At 39.1% G+C, this 15152-nt stretch overlaps 1 protein-coding gene across 1 annotated transcript; it reads left to right on the top strand.

Moving 5' to 3' along the window:
- The first annotated feature begins 203 nt into the window (after positions 1–203).
- ERCC5 (ERCC excision repair 5, endonuclease) lies at positions 204–14195 on the top strand. The gene is made up of 16 exons (XM_074145810.1): positions 204–324; positions 744–864; positions 1503–1678; positions 2228–2343; positions 2442–2534; positions 3308–3368; positions 4297–4440; positions 5375–5582; positions 5859–6806; positions 7202–7434; positions 7818–7937; positions 8902–9115; positions 10069–10213; positions 11019–11219; positions 12134–12218; positions 13529–14195. The coding sequence occupies exons 2-16, from the start codon at positions 777–779 to the stop codon at positions 14081–14083; spliced, it is 3387 nt and encodes a 1128-aa protein (XP_074001911.1). The 5' UTR covers positions 204–324; positions 744–776; the 3' UTR covers positions 14084–14195.
- Positions 14196–15152: the final 957 nt, after the last annotated feature.

Raw genomic sequence — 15152 nt, 5'->3', positions numbered from 1 at the left:
GGCTGGCGGGCTCCAGAGGAGGGCGGCTTCCTCAGGCGAGACAGCGGGGTCCCTCCGCCTGGCATCCATCGGGAAGAGCGGTGGGAACCGGAGGGGACGATGCTGGGGCGTGTGAGGGGGCGAGCGAGAGGCGCCGGCCGGGACGCAGCTCCTCCCCGTGGCGCTCGCCTCCGCCCCGCAAACGCTCCTTCCCGGCGGGCGGCGGGGCGGGGGCGGCGCATGCGCGAGGAGGCCGCGGAGGCCCCGGCAGCCCCGCTTCCGCCCTGAGGCGGCGGGTCCTGTCCGCGCGCCGGGCTCCCGGCTGCTCCGCTCCCGCCGCCTGAGGTGAGCTCCGCTCCCCTGTCCTCCTCCGTGTCTCCCTCGGCCGGTGCGGCCCCGCCGGTGTCCCCGGGGCGGGAGGGGTTGTCTTGGGCCGGTGGCGGTCCCCGCAGAGAGGGAAGCCTCGGCTTCCCTAGAGCTGTCCGCCGGCCGGCCGCCGAGCTGCCGTAACGCTGCGCTTGAGAGGATTTTTTAAAGTGGGGTTTTTTTTGGTTTTTGTTTTTTTTTTCACGTACTGAAAGCTGAGGGAATGATCCGGAACAGGCCGGGCAGCTGCCGGAGCCCTTTTTCCCATTCTTTTTGACCTTTTTTTCCCCCTCCTTGCGCTCCCTGTTATTCCTCTTTGCAGCGATAATGCATCCTCGCTAATTGACCATCCGTGGGTCCTATAATCTTTGGGTTATTCCTTCCGTTGTCCCTCCTAGATTCTTCGCCCTCGGAGTGGCTGAGAAGGGACAATGGGAGTTCAAGGGCTTTGGAAACTGCTTGAATGCGCCGGGAGACCGATAAACCCAGAAACGCTAGAAGGGAAAATTCTCGCTGTTGGTATCCTTTGAAAGTAAAGCTGAGGAACCACGCTTGGGGGGGGGGATTATTCTAATAATTTTACTTATTTCCTCGTGATCTATTTTGTTTTGCCTTTTTTTTTTCTTTTTTTTAATTTTAAGTCATGACATATTTTGATAAGTAGATTTTGTGCTTTATAATATGTGGAATACTATACTTTTTTTTTTTAAATGTTTGAAAAGAGAGGCTTTTTAAATAGGTTCCTTACACAAGTGTTGGGCTGTAGAATTTTGTGCTTTGTAAATAAATGTGCTGATCTCAGTAGGACTATAAGATGAAAAAGTTTTAAATACTTTTGCATCAACTCTCTTATTACACGTACTTGGTTAAACGCTGGAAAGACATGGAAAGAAGTTACCCTCCATTTATTTATTAAAGTAACTGGGGAAGTACTACTTGCAGCACAGTTGTTTCAACTCTGCTTTTTGTCCAGGGCAGTAGGGGCAAGAATTTATTTTTCTCTGAAGTTTACAAGTATTTAGATAACATTGGCTTTGATAAGCCAAGCCTGGAACAGTGGGCAAAAGCCGCTCAGTCAAATATGTGCACTTTATAGGAACTGTTAATGTGGTGTATGTGGAAGATAGCACACTTTTTCCTCTTAACCCTTCTTTAAGATATCAGTATTTGGTTGAACCAAGCAATAAAGGGAGCCAGAGATCGTCGTGGTAATTCTGTACAAAATGCTCACCTCCTCACTCTGTTTCATCGACTCTGCAAGTTACTGTTTTTCCGAATTCGGCCTGTCTTTGTTTTTGATGGAGAGGCACCGCTTCTGAAGAGACAAACCTTGGTAAGTACTTTTGCTGAGTCTTCCAATAGGATGCGTCTGCTTATACAAAGTACCCATTTTCAATTTCCTTCTCATTCTGCTTATGATTCTGAGCCAGGAGGATGGAGGGCTTGAAGTGTGCTGCTGCACAGGCATTCTTTGCAGTCCCAGTCTTGGTTAGCTGTCGGACCATGACTTGGTTAGCTGTCGGACCATGACTTGGTTAGCTGTCGGACCATGAGGCAGCTCCCTTTTGATATATTTGGGTTTGATTTGCACAGAAACCAGATTGCAGAGAGGTAGATGAAGGCATAAGCCTGGGTCTTGCTCCAGAATGGAACTGCGTGCGAGTCTTGCAAGCATTTGTACCCAGAAGATGAAGACTGTTCCTGAGTCGCACAGAGGAAACTGGCACAGAGAGATTTAGAGGATATGAAGGCTGTCTCCATTGATGTAGGATGAGTTAGGAGTTGCTCATAGACTCAGCATACAGAATTATAACATTAATTCACTGGACGTGTATCTTCAGCATCCAGGAAAATCTTGTTGGTGTTAATCTTATTTTTACAGGCTAAGCGGAGACAAAGAAAAGAAATTGCCATTGCTGATTCCAGGAAAACTACAGAGAAAATCTTGAAAACATTTTTGAAGAGACAGATTATCAAAACTGCTCTTAAAGGCAAAAGGCAAGAATAAAAATTATTTTTCCCTTGTTTATAAGCAGCAGGTAAGTTTTTGTGTAGCTATTAATCACTGTTGTGTTTTTTTTTTTCCTTTCCCTTAGCAATGAAGCTTTCCCCAGTATTACACAAGTTCGAAGAGAAGAAATTGATGATATCTATGTACTGCCTTCTTTAGAGGATGAAGAGAAGAACAGGTAGGTAGAGCTAATAAAAATAGCTTAAAAGGTTATAATAAACTCTAATAAAAGTTAACGACATTTTTTGATGCTGCTGAAAGGCCTTTGACCCATGAGACTCCATAATATATAAAGTGTATTTCTTTAATTCATATTTTATTTCAGTTTCTTTTTTTGAGAGTTTGCTTTAGAACTGTGGGTACAGAGGCCTTCTAGTTATTTATGGGAAAGTAACAGAAGAAGCTTTCAGCCCACAGGTTAAATTTCTACACTGGAAATGCCAGTGCTGCCTTGGTCTCTGTGACCATATCTACAACTAAATGGAACTGATGGATCAAGCTTGAGTAGCTGGCATGTGGCAGATTGGTTCTGGTTTGTGTCCCCTCATTAGTAGTAGTAGTGTAGATGTGTTTAGCAGAAGGAGGCTTTGTGACATCTTATATAACACTTAAGGTGGAATGCGGAGCTGTCTGTTAGGTTACTCTTTGCGCATCTTATATATACTTTTATATACCTTAAATGCTGACCAAATAAGAATCGGGTAATGATTTCAACAGCAGCAGTTGTCTCAATCTAGTTTTAACTGAGATGAGTGTGTCTTCTTGCTTTCTGTTCAGATTTTTTTGACTTGTGTATGCATATGCTTGTATATATGTGTCTGTACTTAAATGTTTTGTGTTAATTTTTGTATTTATCACTGAAGGGATGACTAATGTCCCTTTGCTTAATACAAGAATTTTATTTTCCTAGGTAAATATCTACATATTTTTTTTTTTCTCTTTGATATTTAGCTCAGAGGAGGAAGAAGAAAAAGAATGGGAAGCGAGAATGAGCCAAAAACAGATGTTGCAGGTAAGTGTACCCTAATTGCCCTGTTTCTGTGAACAACCCTGTCATTCACGTGCTATGCTTAAAAAACAAACAAAAAGGTTAAAAAACCCCAAGTGTTTGGAGGTATAGGTCTTACTATAGCATTACTTATCAAGTAAACAAGTTAATTTGAAGTACTCTATGAATTTCTACTACTAAGGAAATAAAAATGTAATTTTCTCCACTAGAGTAGAGTAGAATAGGAATATCCTATGATATCTTTTTTTTTTTTTTTTTCCTTCTGACTGCTTTCTCTGGACACATGGAGAAGAAATTGTTTTTTGTAATGATATAAGTGAAGTGTATGCATTTGTGCACATGTGTATGGACATATAAGACAGCATATTTAACAAAATTCCCATACTTCTCCAAATATGAATTGATGTTGAAGCAGTTTGATCCTTGAGTTTTCACAGATAAATTCTGTATTCCCATCTGATGTGCTGATCTCATGGGAAGAGGAGAAAAGGAATATGTAACCTAAGAAGAAGGCGTAATGAATAATAAAAATATCTCTGCTTTCATCAAAGTGAAAAAAAAAAACACCACACAACCAACCTCTTGGAAACACCATTTATCTTTGAAGTAATTCGCATTCAGAAAGTGAACCTCTTCGGAAGGATAAAATCAGACTAGCTGAGGCTGTAGGACGCGATTCTATGATTAATACTAAATAACGTTTTGTAAAATGAATAAACCAAAATTTCTTATGTAGTCTATGTCAATAATTATGTACTTATTAGATAGTAGTTACATTTTTTTTCTTAACTGTTTTCTTCACAGTATAGGAAGTAGCAACAAAGATTTTTGTGGGTTTTTTTGTTGTTGTTTGAAATGACGCTCTAAATATTTTATTGTTCTTGCTGTGCTGTAATATAAAATATATGTTTGTTGTTTTCCATTTTTATAGGAAGAGTTATGTGAAAATCCTCATTCTGTAGATATTGAATCAGAAGATTTTAACAAGCTGCCTCCAGAAATAAAACATGAGATCTTGACTGATATGAAAGAATTTACAAAGCGAAAAAGAACATTATTTGAAGCAATGCCAGAGGTAATATTTAAAATAGTTTTCAAGGCATTAGAATGGAGCTACTGCCATTAATGCAGATGAAGGCTACATAAGAGTATCATTTCTGGAAAGCTTTACCCTCAGGCCTATTTAATAAAAGATATTACATTGAGGGGAGGAAAAACCCCAACGAGATAGTAACAGAGCCTTCCCGTGTGGGTATTCAGAATCCTGTCTCTTCCATTAAAACTGGCAGAGCCAATTGAGTTTGGCAAGAATGGGAAAAAAATCATGCTGTGTCTCATGCCTCATCAGCATTACGCCCAAGATTTCAATTGCAAGAACATACTACTGGTGTGGATAAACCAGGCAGAATGAAACGCAGCTTGAATTCCAAATGCTCAGGTTGTTAGGAGAACTGGTGGCTGCGAAAAGGCTTTTGTAACTTAGGCAGATACGTTACTAAAGCCATTCAGGGACAATCAGGGAATGCTGAAGTGCCACTTCTACAATAGCTTTTCAGAGCGCAGTTAGTTTTTTTTTTTTTTTTTTTAAAGCACAATATATATCAGATCAAATGATAGTTTGTGCCCAAGTGTAAGCTAAGAACCATCATCCAGAATCCATCCACATGTGGATTCTGTTATAATTGCATTATTTTTAAGATGGAGACCAGCCCCGCAGCCAGCTACATTTTGTTGGTCACATCATTGAGATCTCGTTGTGTGTAGCCAGCATTCAGAACTGCTTAATGGTACCTTGTAGAATTGTTGTGTGCTACCGAGCTTGTGTTGCTGTCACTTAAGAGTGCAGCAGTCAGTAGAAGACAAATTTTACCTACTTAAAGGAAACTCTTAAAAGGCTCTCCAGAGCATTGTAAATAAACTTGCTTAAAAGGTGCAGCTAGTGGTATTTTATTTAAATTGACTTGGTCGGTTGTTTTATTGGGTTTGTTTGTCTCTTTGTTCTCTTTAAGGAGTCCAGTGACTTTTCCCAGTACCAGCTCAGGGGTTTGCTTAAGAAAAGCAGCCTCAATCGGTGCATAGAGAATGTACAAAAAGAATTGAATCAACAGCACTCAGGTGAAATCCAAACACAATATGAAAATGAAGGTGGTTTTGTGAAAGAAGTGGAATCTAGGAAGGTAGTCTCTGAAGATACTTCTCACTATATCCTAATAAAAGGTCCGTCAGGTCTTAATTTTGTAAAACCTTTTTCGGTGTGTGCAGTCTACAGCTGTCAGTTTTAAGAAAAACCTGGAAATTGTTTACAGGTGCATGTAGCCAATACTTTGTATGAAACGTGTGTTACTGGTAGACATAATTAACTGATCCGTAGACACGTAGAAAACAGGTTTATTAATCTTTAAATAATAATGTTCATTATGTAAAATGGAATGTTAGTATAAAGCATTTTTTTTTGCTAAACAAAATTAAATGAACCAAAAAACTTTCTTTCAGGTATTCAGGCAAAAGAAGCTACAAGTAGAGACTTGGGAACTACTGCAGGGCCCTCGTCAAAAATGCTTGAATTCATTAAATCGAATAAAATCAATGAATCTCCTGCTAACACAAAGGTAGTTGCGTCTGACAACTTGCAGACAGAGAAAGATAACAATGTGGTGACAGCACCACCCTCTCCTCGGACTTTGCTTGCCATCCAGGCAGCTATTGTAGAAAGCAGCTCAGAAGAAGAACTGGGGGATGAAGATGCAGGGCGACTGAAGGGGGACCAATCTGTAACAGAGGAAGGCAGTGTGTCTCCAAGAACACTACGGGCAATTCAGCAAGCTCTCAGTGATGATGAGAAAAAGGAGGAAGTTGTTACTGTTAGAACGGATGGAGAGCTACCAGAAAGGTCAGAAGCGAAGGATTTTCTGCTTAGTAGCTCAGATGAAGAAGATCAGATTCCTGAAGTTGAGGGAAAAAACATACCTACATCTACAATTCATTTGTCAAACCAAGTGATTATGCAAGATGCTGAATTTGAACAAAAGAGTCAGGAGATGGAAAAAAATCGTATTACACCCAAGGACACCAATATATCTAGAACTGAAAATTATTCTTGTATTGACAATACTAGAAAAGGCAAAGAATATGCAGACGAAGAAGAAAATGGTTACAAACCAGACTTAAATTCTTTGGGAGATAAGGATATAAACTTGTGCATGCAGCAGCCAAGCTGTTCTCTTGTACAAACTAGTATAAGGGCTTTGATTCATGCTGAAACAACAGAAGTTTCTAAAAATGAGGAGAACTTGACAATTTCTGAAAATAAGGAGGAAGTAATTTCACAAACTGAAGAGAATGTATCTGAGGTACAAAAGGATATTAGATTTTTTCCAGAAGCAGAAGGTACTGAGGAGGAAAGTAAAGAGATATCAGAGTCTGAAGACAGTGATTCTGATGGTATGTGCTTTTTAATTTTCTAAAAAGGTTAGAAAATAGGATCTTATTGTACTTCTAGTCAGATGAAGTTAGCCTTTTCTCCTTGTAAGAGATGCTTTAGAATACTTCTATTCCTGTGTACGTAGGAGGTGGGAAGAAAGTCTGATCTATGTTTTTCCCCTGGGTGCTACGTTTTATCGTTGAAACCTGAGAATACAATATGGAGAGTCAGGAAATCATGCTGTTGTGTACACTGAACTTAACTGGTGTATTAATGGTCAACCACATGGTTTCTGTAATTTCACAATCCTTACTGCATATAGAAAAAAAAAGTCACTGCCCAAGTTAAAAACGCCTACAAATACTTCTTTTTAAACAAGCAGCAGAAAGTTGAAATCTTTATTTTCATTTAATAGGAAGCTTTATTGAAGTGGATACTGAAATCGGTAATGAGGCTGAGTTTTCTCCTAAATATGATGAAAAACTGGGTGATGAAACAGCACTTCCAGAAGTGGAGACAGACAGACGTGATAATGCCACACAGGACTTGCTGCAGGAGTCTGATGAAGCGCAATTGGCAAACGATCAGAGTGTTGAAAGAGAAGATGATGGGAAAGATGCAGCGGATGAGTGGAAAGACATCAGTTTGGTAACTCCTTGTTATTTGTTTTGAGCTAGTAATGAAGTGCTCTGTCCCCAAGTAGTTTTTAAGGAAAACTATCGGACAGCTTCTTACTGTTTCATTGCTTTTTCATATATGTGTTTAATTCTGTGGGAACTAATTTTTCTTTAAAGGTGGTGGTTAACCATAATCTCTCTGAAATCAGAGGGAAACTTTAAGGTTTTAGTGCTCTGACGAATAGACCTAACTCCGGTCTTATACTTTACTGCGTTAGAGAAGCTATGACAATTTCCAAGTGTGACTTAAAGGAGCATGTACTGCTAGAATAGTTATAGTTGGAGACTTAGTGCTTAACTGCTCAACAGTTCAGGTATTCTTAAATATGATGAAAATCTTGGTTTATTTTTCAGGAAGAACTGGAAGGACTAGAAAATGACCTTTCTGCTGAGCAGAATATGCTTCAGGCTCAAAAACAGCAGCAGGAACGCGTTGCTGCTTCTGTAACAGGACAGATGTTCTTGGAAAGCCAGGTAGTATTTGTTGAATCATTTTGATTTGATATAGTATGATCTGGTTTTCCCCTTCACCCTAGTCAAACGTTTACTCAAAAGCTGTTCGTGATGTTGCTTCATTATAGGTGAGGAATATTTAACTGAGGTTAAATAATGTATTCTCTAAAAGCAAATTGTGTAAAATGCATCAAAATACATGTGTATCAAAACACCATCCAGAGGATGACTAGTCTGTCCACTGTTTCCTGCTTGATATGAATGTTTCTGATCTGCTTTCATACTATTTTCTAAGCTGAAATGATAACTGATTTTTTTTTTTGGTTGTTTTTTTTGTTTATTTTTAACCTATAGGTTTATTTCATGGAGCCCACATAGTTGTAATGCATGGCCTTTTCTCCATGTTGAAGTTGTGGTTATGGAAAGCACAATACTTAATTACGCTTGTGTAATTAAGATAGATTTTCTAACTCGGTAGTAATCATGGGATCAAGTAGTGCTTGACTTATGTGGTGCTACCTGCCTGAGAGGAGTAAGTGGGATTTCCCCCTTGACTTAACTGTGCTTGGTGCTTGTTAGCAGAAATTTAGATTTGCTATGAAATATTAAATACCTCCCAAGTATGAATCTAGCAGTTTTGAGTCATAGAATCATAAAATTGCCTAGGTTGGAAGGGACCTTTAAGATCATGTAGTCCAACCATCAACCTAACTCTGATTAAGAAAAAAAAATTAAAAAAAAAATATCACTAAACCATGTCACTAACTGCTATGTCAACCTGTCTTTTAAATACCTTCAGGGATGGTGCCTCAACGACTTCCCTGGGCAGCCCATTCCAATGCTTAATAACCCTTTCAGTGTAAAAATTTTTTCTAATATCCGGTCTGAACCTCCCCTGGAGCAACTTGAGGCCGTAGTCAAGCAGAAGCATAATAGAAGCTCATTTTTCAGATGAAATACGAAGTGATTTCTCTCTGTCCTACAGGAGCTTCTCCGTCTGTTTGGCATTCCATATATTGAAGCTCCGATGGAGGCAGAGGCACAGTGTGCTATATTGGACCTTACTGATCAGACCTCTGGCACAATCACCGATGATAGTGATGTTTGGTTATTTGGCGCACGACATGTTTATAAAAATTTCTTCAGTCAAAACAAATATGTGGAATATTACCAGTGTGTTGATTTTCAAAACCAGCTAGGTAAGCCTCCGGTATTGGTTTGTTAGATACAGTCTTTAATAAGACAGCGCTGCTGTGTGTGATTTTTTTTTTTTTTTTTTTTTTTTAGCTGTTATTAATGTGATAAACCAGCGTATGTATTTATTTATTTATTTATTTACTGGAAAAGAATAGTGACCTTCATGTCATGTTCCTCTGCGGTCTTGTACTTCTGTTCCTTTTCCATGCATTGCACAATTCTTTCTTGACAGTTCACGGATATCCTGGCCAGCATGCCAGTGCTTTCACTTTGTGTGCTTAGGCGTGTGTCCCTCCTTTTCTCTGCTGATTTTTTTTTTTTTTAAATTATTATTTTTTAAATCTAAACTCCTGAGGCTAGTCACTGAAAATCAGTCTGGTTGCCTCAGATCTTTTAGCGTACCGAGTAGAAGTGATCAGCTGAGTTCTTCCTTCTTTCTGACTGTTTCACAGGCTCTTTTGGTCTACTTAGTAACTGCACTTGCACAGAGCAAAAGGCTTCCAGTTTGGGAACACTTTTAAGAAGCAGAGGCATTGATATTATGGACTAGAATTCAAATTTTTGGTTTTATTTCTGATTCAGGATTTATTAAATTCAGGTCAGCATTAGATGAGAAGAGGACAGTAACTGGAGAAATACATGTAAAATAATATCTCTTAGCTTTCAGAAACCCAGAATTTCCCAATGGTCTTTCCGTTGTAACATTTTAATTTTGGTAAGATGTATTTGCCAAATTAGCACAACTACCGGTGCTTGAGCTAGCAGTAGCGTATTGACACAGCTTTAGAATATAATTTAGCAAATTCTGCTGTTGAATTAAATGTAATTTTAGAGAGTTAATGCCATTGTGTGCTTCTGGTTTTTTGCCTTTCAGATAACATATTAATTTTTAATTTGTAAGAGAGCAGGTGGTGAAGCCACTGGTTTTGTTTGGTTTATGCATTTTCTTTTACAGGGCTGGATCGAAGCAAGCTAATTAATTTGGCATACTTGCTTGGAAGTGACTACACTGAGGGCATCCCAAACGTTGGCTTTGTAACAGCGATGGAGATTTTAAATGAATTTCCTGGGCATGGCTTGGAACCTCTCTTAAAATTCGCGTATGCTTCATCGTATTTTGCTTTTTTGTCTCTTCATAATATGACTATTAGTGAATCTACTTTTCTGCTGCTTGAGCATACAACAAAACATACGACCGCCATTAAGGAGACTAAGTTAACTGTAAAATATGTGACTCCGTTATTATCACTATCTGAAATGGCAGGTAAATAAGGTGACATGTTGATACAGCAATTACAGTGAGACTAACGAAGACAATAGAACAGCTGTAGAACTGTGCGACTGCCTTTGAGTTCATTGCAGAGCTGGATCCGTAGTGCAGTGGAGGTTTATTCTTCCTGAGTTTGTGAGAAGGTGCTGTAGCTTGCTCGTAGAGAAAAGAGACTTGATGAGTGAGGAATGGATGACCTGGAAAGAGACAGACAGGTAGGCTGTGGGGAAGAACAAGATTTGAAGAGGGCTAAGCCAGTTGTATTACCAATGGCGAGGATGGTTAGAAGTCTGGGTTTTTTTGCTTTTTTTTTTTTTTTTTCTTTTGTTAGTCTCCTATACCAAAAAGCCTCCAAAAATGATCATTATGTGTGGAACATCCTTGCAAGGTGAGGCTTTCAGTTTAGCAGCTTATGGGGAATCCAGGTGATGTTTGCTCCAGTGGTTTACAATGGCTGCATTTACTGATTTACTGTGTATATTTTGTCTTCTCTGCTTTCAGATTATATGTCACTTTGGCCACTTTTTCTTTGGAAATTTCCTACCTCATCTCATGTAGTAACTGAAGTAGGGAGACTGAGGCTATTGAGATTAGCATTTTGGGGAGGTACATGAACACTTTTCTCTGTTTTTCAGTGAGTGGTGGAATGAGGCTCAGAAGAATAAGAAGTTGAGACCTAATCCGCATGATACCAAAGTTAAGAAGAAACTGCGGGAGCTGCAGCTTTCTTCAGGTTTCCCAAATCCAGCAGTGGCAGAAGCATACCTGAAGCCTGTGGTGGATGAGACAAGGGGTTCATTCACCTGGGGGAAGCCTGATGTGGAGCAGATCAGAGAATATCCTTTTACTATGTGGCAGGACTCGTTAGCTGAAAGTACTCAGATTAAAGTTCATAAGGCTTGTTAGTAAATCAGTAACTGTCAAATTCTTAACATCTCATTGATGTGAGGGGCTGCCTGCCCCATCTGCATGTGCTCTCCTACAATGATACCAGCTCTCGAATGGAATGCAGCCACGTGTGTGTGGCTCTCAGGGCTCCTCTGCCCTCCTGAGAGCGCAGGCTGCTTCACTTTGCATGCAAAGAGAGTCTCATAGCTGGACTGACTAGTTTGTTGTGATGTATCGTTTCTATAACATGCTGTGCCTATTTCTAGGCCTAGAGTGGAATTGTTTGCACACTCCTGATGTGTTTCCCATCTTTCACAAATAAGTTTCAAAACCTAGTCAGAAATGGTGATTCGGTCTGCGCTTTACCTCTAGTTATTCACTGCATTTCTAGCAGTAATGTTTACTTCTTGCACCTCTTGCAGCTTGAGCTGCATTGAATTGTTGCAAAGCAGATGGCAATGCATGCAGAGCTCCTACTCTCTTAAACAGTAAATGAAACTTCCAGTGTGTGCAAGTGTGAAAATAAGGTTCACTTATAGGTATTTTGTCTTATGGCAGTACTGTATAGCCAAAATGAGTTGTGTCTTCACTACGACACGCTTTTGGAAATGTTGATACTAGATAAAAAGTTCTGTAACTAATAGAGATGTCACAACGTGATTAAGATACGTAGCATAATACTGGAACCATCCACATAACCAACTGTAATAACTTAGAGTATTTTTTTTCTGGTTTTGTAGTAGAAAAAGTTTTGAAGAAGAGTAGTTTTCCTCCAGACATTGTTTATTTGAGGAATTTTCATTTTATGTGTTTACAAAATACTACTAATAGCCATTTTGTAAAGTTCCTTAACTTTCTGCACATTCTGTCAGAATCACTTTGGCTGGCCTAGGACAAAGGTAGATGAAATCCTTTCACCTGTGATAAAACAGCTGAACTTGCAACAGGTGAAGTATAAAATTATGTATAGTTTAAGTGTAACTGGAAATCTGTAAGAGAAGCATTTTAAAATGAACAGCAAGGCTTTAATCTAAAATACATTTCTCAGAAACTGCGATTTGGCCATATTTTGCTATCTAAATATATATTTAATAAACTTACTTCCCTAGACTTCATTTCTGAATTATATCTACATAATTTGAACTGTTGGTTTCCGGTTTTGTTATCTATCAAGCACCTATCTCAAGTCCAGGTTGCTGTTTGTTTTGGATGTAGCTGAAACTGCAGGTACCACAAGCACCTTTAGTGCTTTTAAAAGACAGCATGCTGTGTCTAAAAATGATTTATAAAAACGTCCCTGAGATTTTGCTGAAGTGAGACTAACCATTTGGTACCATCCCTATCCATTGAGGAGGAGTGCAGACTGAACCGTTGGGCAAGTGCCCATTAATAATATTAACTCTAAATTCCAGCTGAATGTTGTGTCAACCTTAAAAAAACTTAAAAGTGAATAGTGGTGCGTGCTGTGATACTGTGAAAGTCAGTTGTAAAACTGACGACCTAAGGTCAGATTCTTTTCTCCTTTTGCCACAAGCAAGACAGGTATGTAGCCTACACCAGTGTTGTAGGTTCTCTCTGTCACTCAAGGGAGTGAAAGGTACCAAACCCTGTAGTTAAGTCCATATACTTTCAGGTTGTCTGGAATATCCTTTGGAAGTGTCTGTCTCTCCTGGACAATTTTAGGGAAAATATAGAGGACTAGCTCAGTCTATACATCAAGCCTAGCTGGGGTTGATTAACACAGACCCATTTTCTGTGACTACTTCTCTACTCTTAAATCTTGATACTGTAGCAGCGTGTCCCACAGCAAACTTGAGTCAAGCGACCGCATTTTGTTACAGTAGCATATGCAAATGTAAAGTGCACCCGGAACATTTGGTTAGTAAACATTCTGTTGTTTTAACAGCTTGAAGCTAAGGATGTCTTAATAAGGACATACTTAAGGGCACTGCAGAGATTCTCCGTATTAGGGTTGAAAATAGCAACATATGTCTAATCATCATCAGCGCAATGTTTATAAAATTTCACTGGAATTTGCTTACTATTTAGTTTCTGTAAGGGTTCTTGTTGCATAATTTATAATAAAGTGTAAGTATTACTATAATCATCTTATTGTTCACGTGCATTTGCATGCATGTTAATTGCATTAGTCCTTTGTCCTGCTTTAATTTGGGATGCTTTATAGTATAGCTGAGAGAACAACTGAACTCCCCTCACACAAACATCCAGAGGTGTTTCTCTGTTTTATTTTTGATAGACTCAGCTTCGAATTGATTCATTCTTCAGACTAGAGCAGCATGAAAAACAAGCCATTAAAAGTCAGAGACTGCGCAGAGCTGTGACTTGTCTGAAGAGAAAAGAACAAGAAGAAGCTGATGAAATTCGGGAAGCCACCACTGTTATGGAGACTGAACTTAAACAGCATGAGCAAAGGAAAAGGGGAAGCACTGCAGGTTGGGCAAATCATCACGCTGTGGCAACAGAAGTCCAAAGTGGAAAGAGAAGAAAACATTCAGATTCCAGAAAAGAACATTTGTATGGAGGTGGTTTTATCGGGAATTTGTATCTTTCAGAAACTTCTGGTGACTCCTCAGTAGAGGAATCGGAAAACGGAGATTTAAGCAAGAGCAAAAAGAGGAAAAATGTCTCTGCAATGGAGACAGCAGACTATAAAGGGAAAAAAGGGTGCAGTAGCTCAAGTGGCGAGGATGAAGAACTGGGAAATGTAGTCATGGTGACTGCCAAACCTGTGTTTGATGGCAGAAAAAAGAAATCACAGAGTAAGAGGGGAAGAAAAAAGAATAATTCTTAAAGAAAAAAAAAAGTCTTAAAGAGAGACTGTGTGTGTGCAGGTTTTATGATTTAAGCTTGTACATATTCTGATGAATTTTTGATGGAAAAAAAATAAATTATCCATATTTGTCAAGTATTTGTCATGCATTTTGTGTCCGGAACTTAAACAGGAGGGATTTTAAACACTGAAAAAAATAATTTTAGCACATTTACTCATAAAGATGTAGATTGGACTTGATACAAGTTCTCTGTTTTGAGATTTTAAAACTGAGCCAAAATGTGGTGTCCATTCAGTTAGTTCAATTCATGCTATTTTCCTTGTTCGCTTCACTATGCCTGTCTCAAAAGTTTTGTGCTCAAAGTAATGTTGATTATTGAACCATTCATGAGGCAATGGAAGCCCTCGTAAAATCTCGTGGAAAATGACAAAGCACAGTAAGTTCTTGTATAATCTGAGGTGCTTTAATTGTTTATGTTCTGAAAGTAAATGTCAGGTTTCTGGACTTGGAGTTACACGTTACATGGCCATGTCCAAAGAATTTGTCTGCAAAACTAATGTTCAGAGATGCCCACTGGTTGCAGCGCTTATGTTGGATTAATTTGGGAGAGAAACAATATGTTAGGCTCACGCTTCCCCCCTCCCACCTCACCTGTCACTCTGAATCATTGTAGAATTTATTTATAGCTCCTGTGGATTAAGATGGAAAAGCACTGAATGCTGCCAGTCGTACTTGCGTTCTTACATTTTAGTCCTCTTTCTTGTTGCTTTTGTCTTCTCATTTAATATTTCTACTTAACTTTTCTTTGTTTCAAAGTCCAAGTCCATACAATTAAGTTTTGTATGAAACATTAGCCTCCCCTAGAAGGATGAAGGGCTGAGGTGCACTGGGTAGGGTTTGGCCCTTACAGTTGCAGAGAGTCTAATACTTCATGTACAGTGTTTACTAGGCAAAAACTATCCCTTTTGATACTAATTTTGTAAAAGATTATCATATTTTAAGAAAATTTTCAGCCTGTGCAGCCAGTTTACAGCAGTGTTTTGTAAATCATTCATTAGTATTACTGAACTTTGCTTTAAAAGTGTAGAT

The sequence above is a fragment of the Numenius arquata genome, chromosome 1 (assembly GCF_964106895.1).
Source record: "Numenius arquata chromosome 1, bNumArq3.hap1.1, whole genome shotgun sequence".
Classification (NCBI taxonomy): domain Eukaryota; kingdom Metazoa; phylum Chordata; class Aves; order Charadriiformes; family Scolopacidae; genus Numenius; species Numenius arquata.
This window is presented reverse-complemented; position numbering and strand designations above follow the sequence as displayed.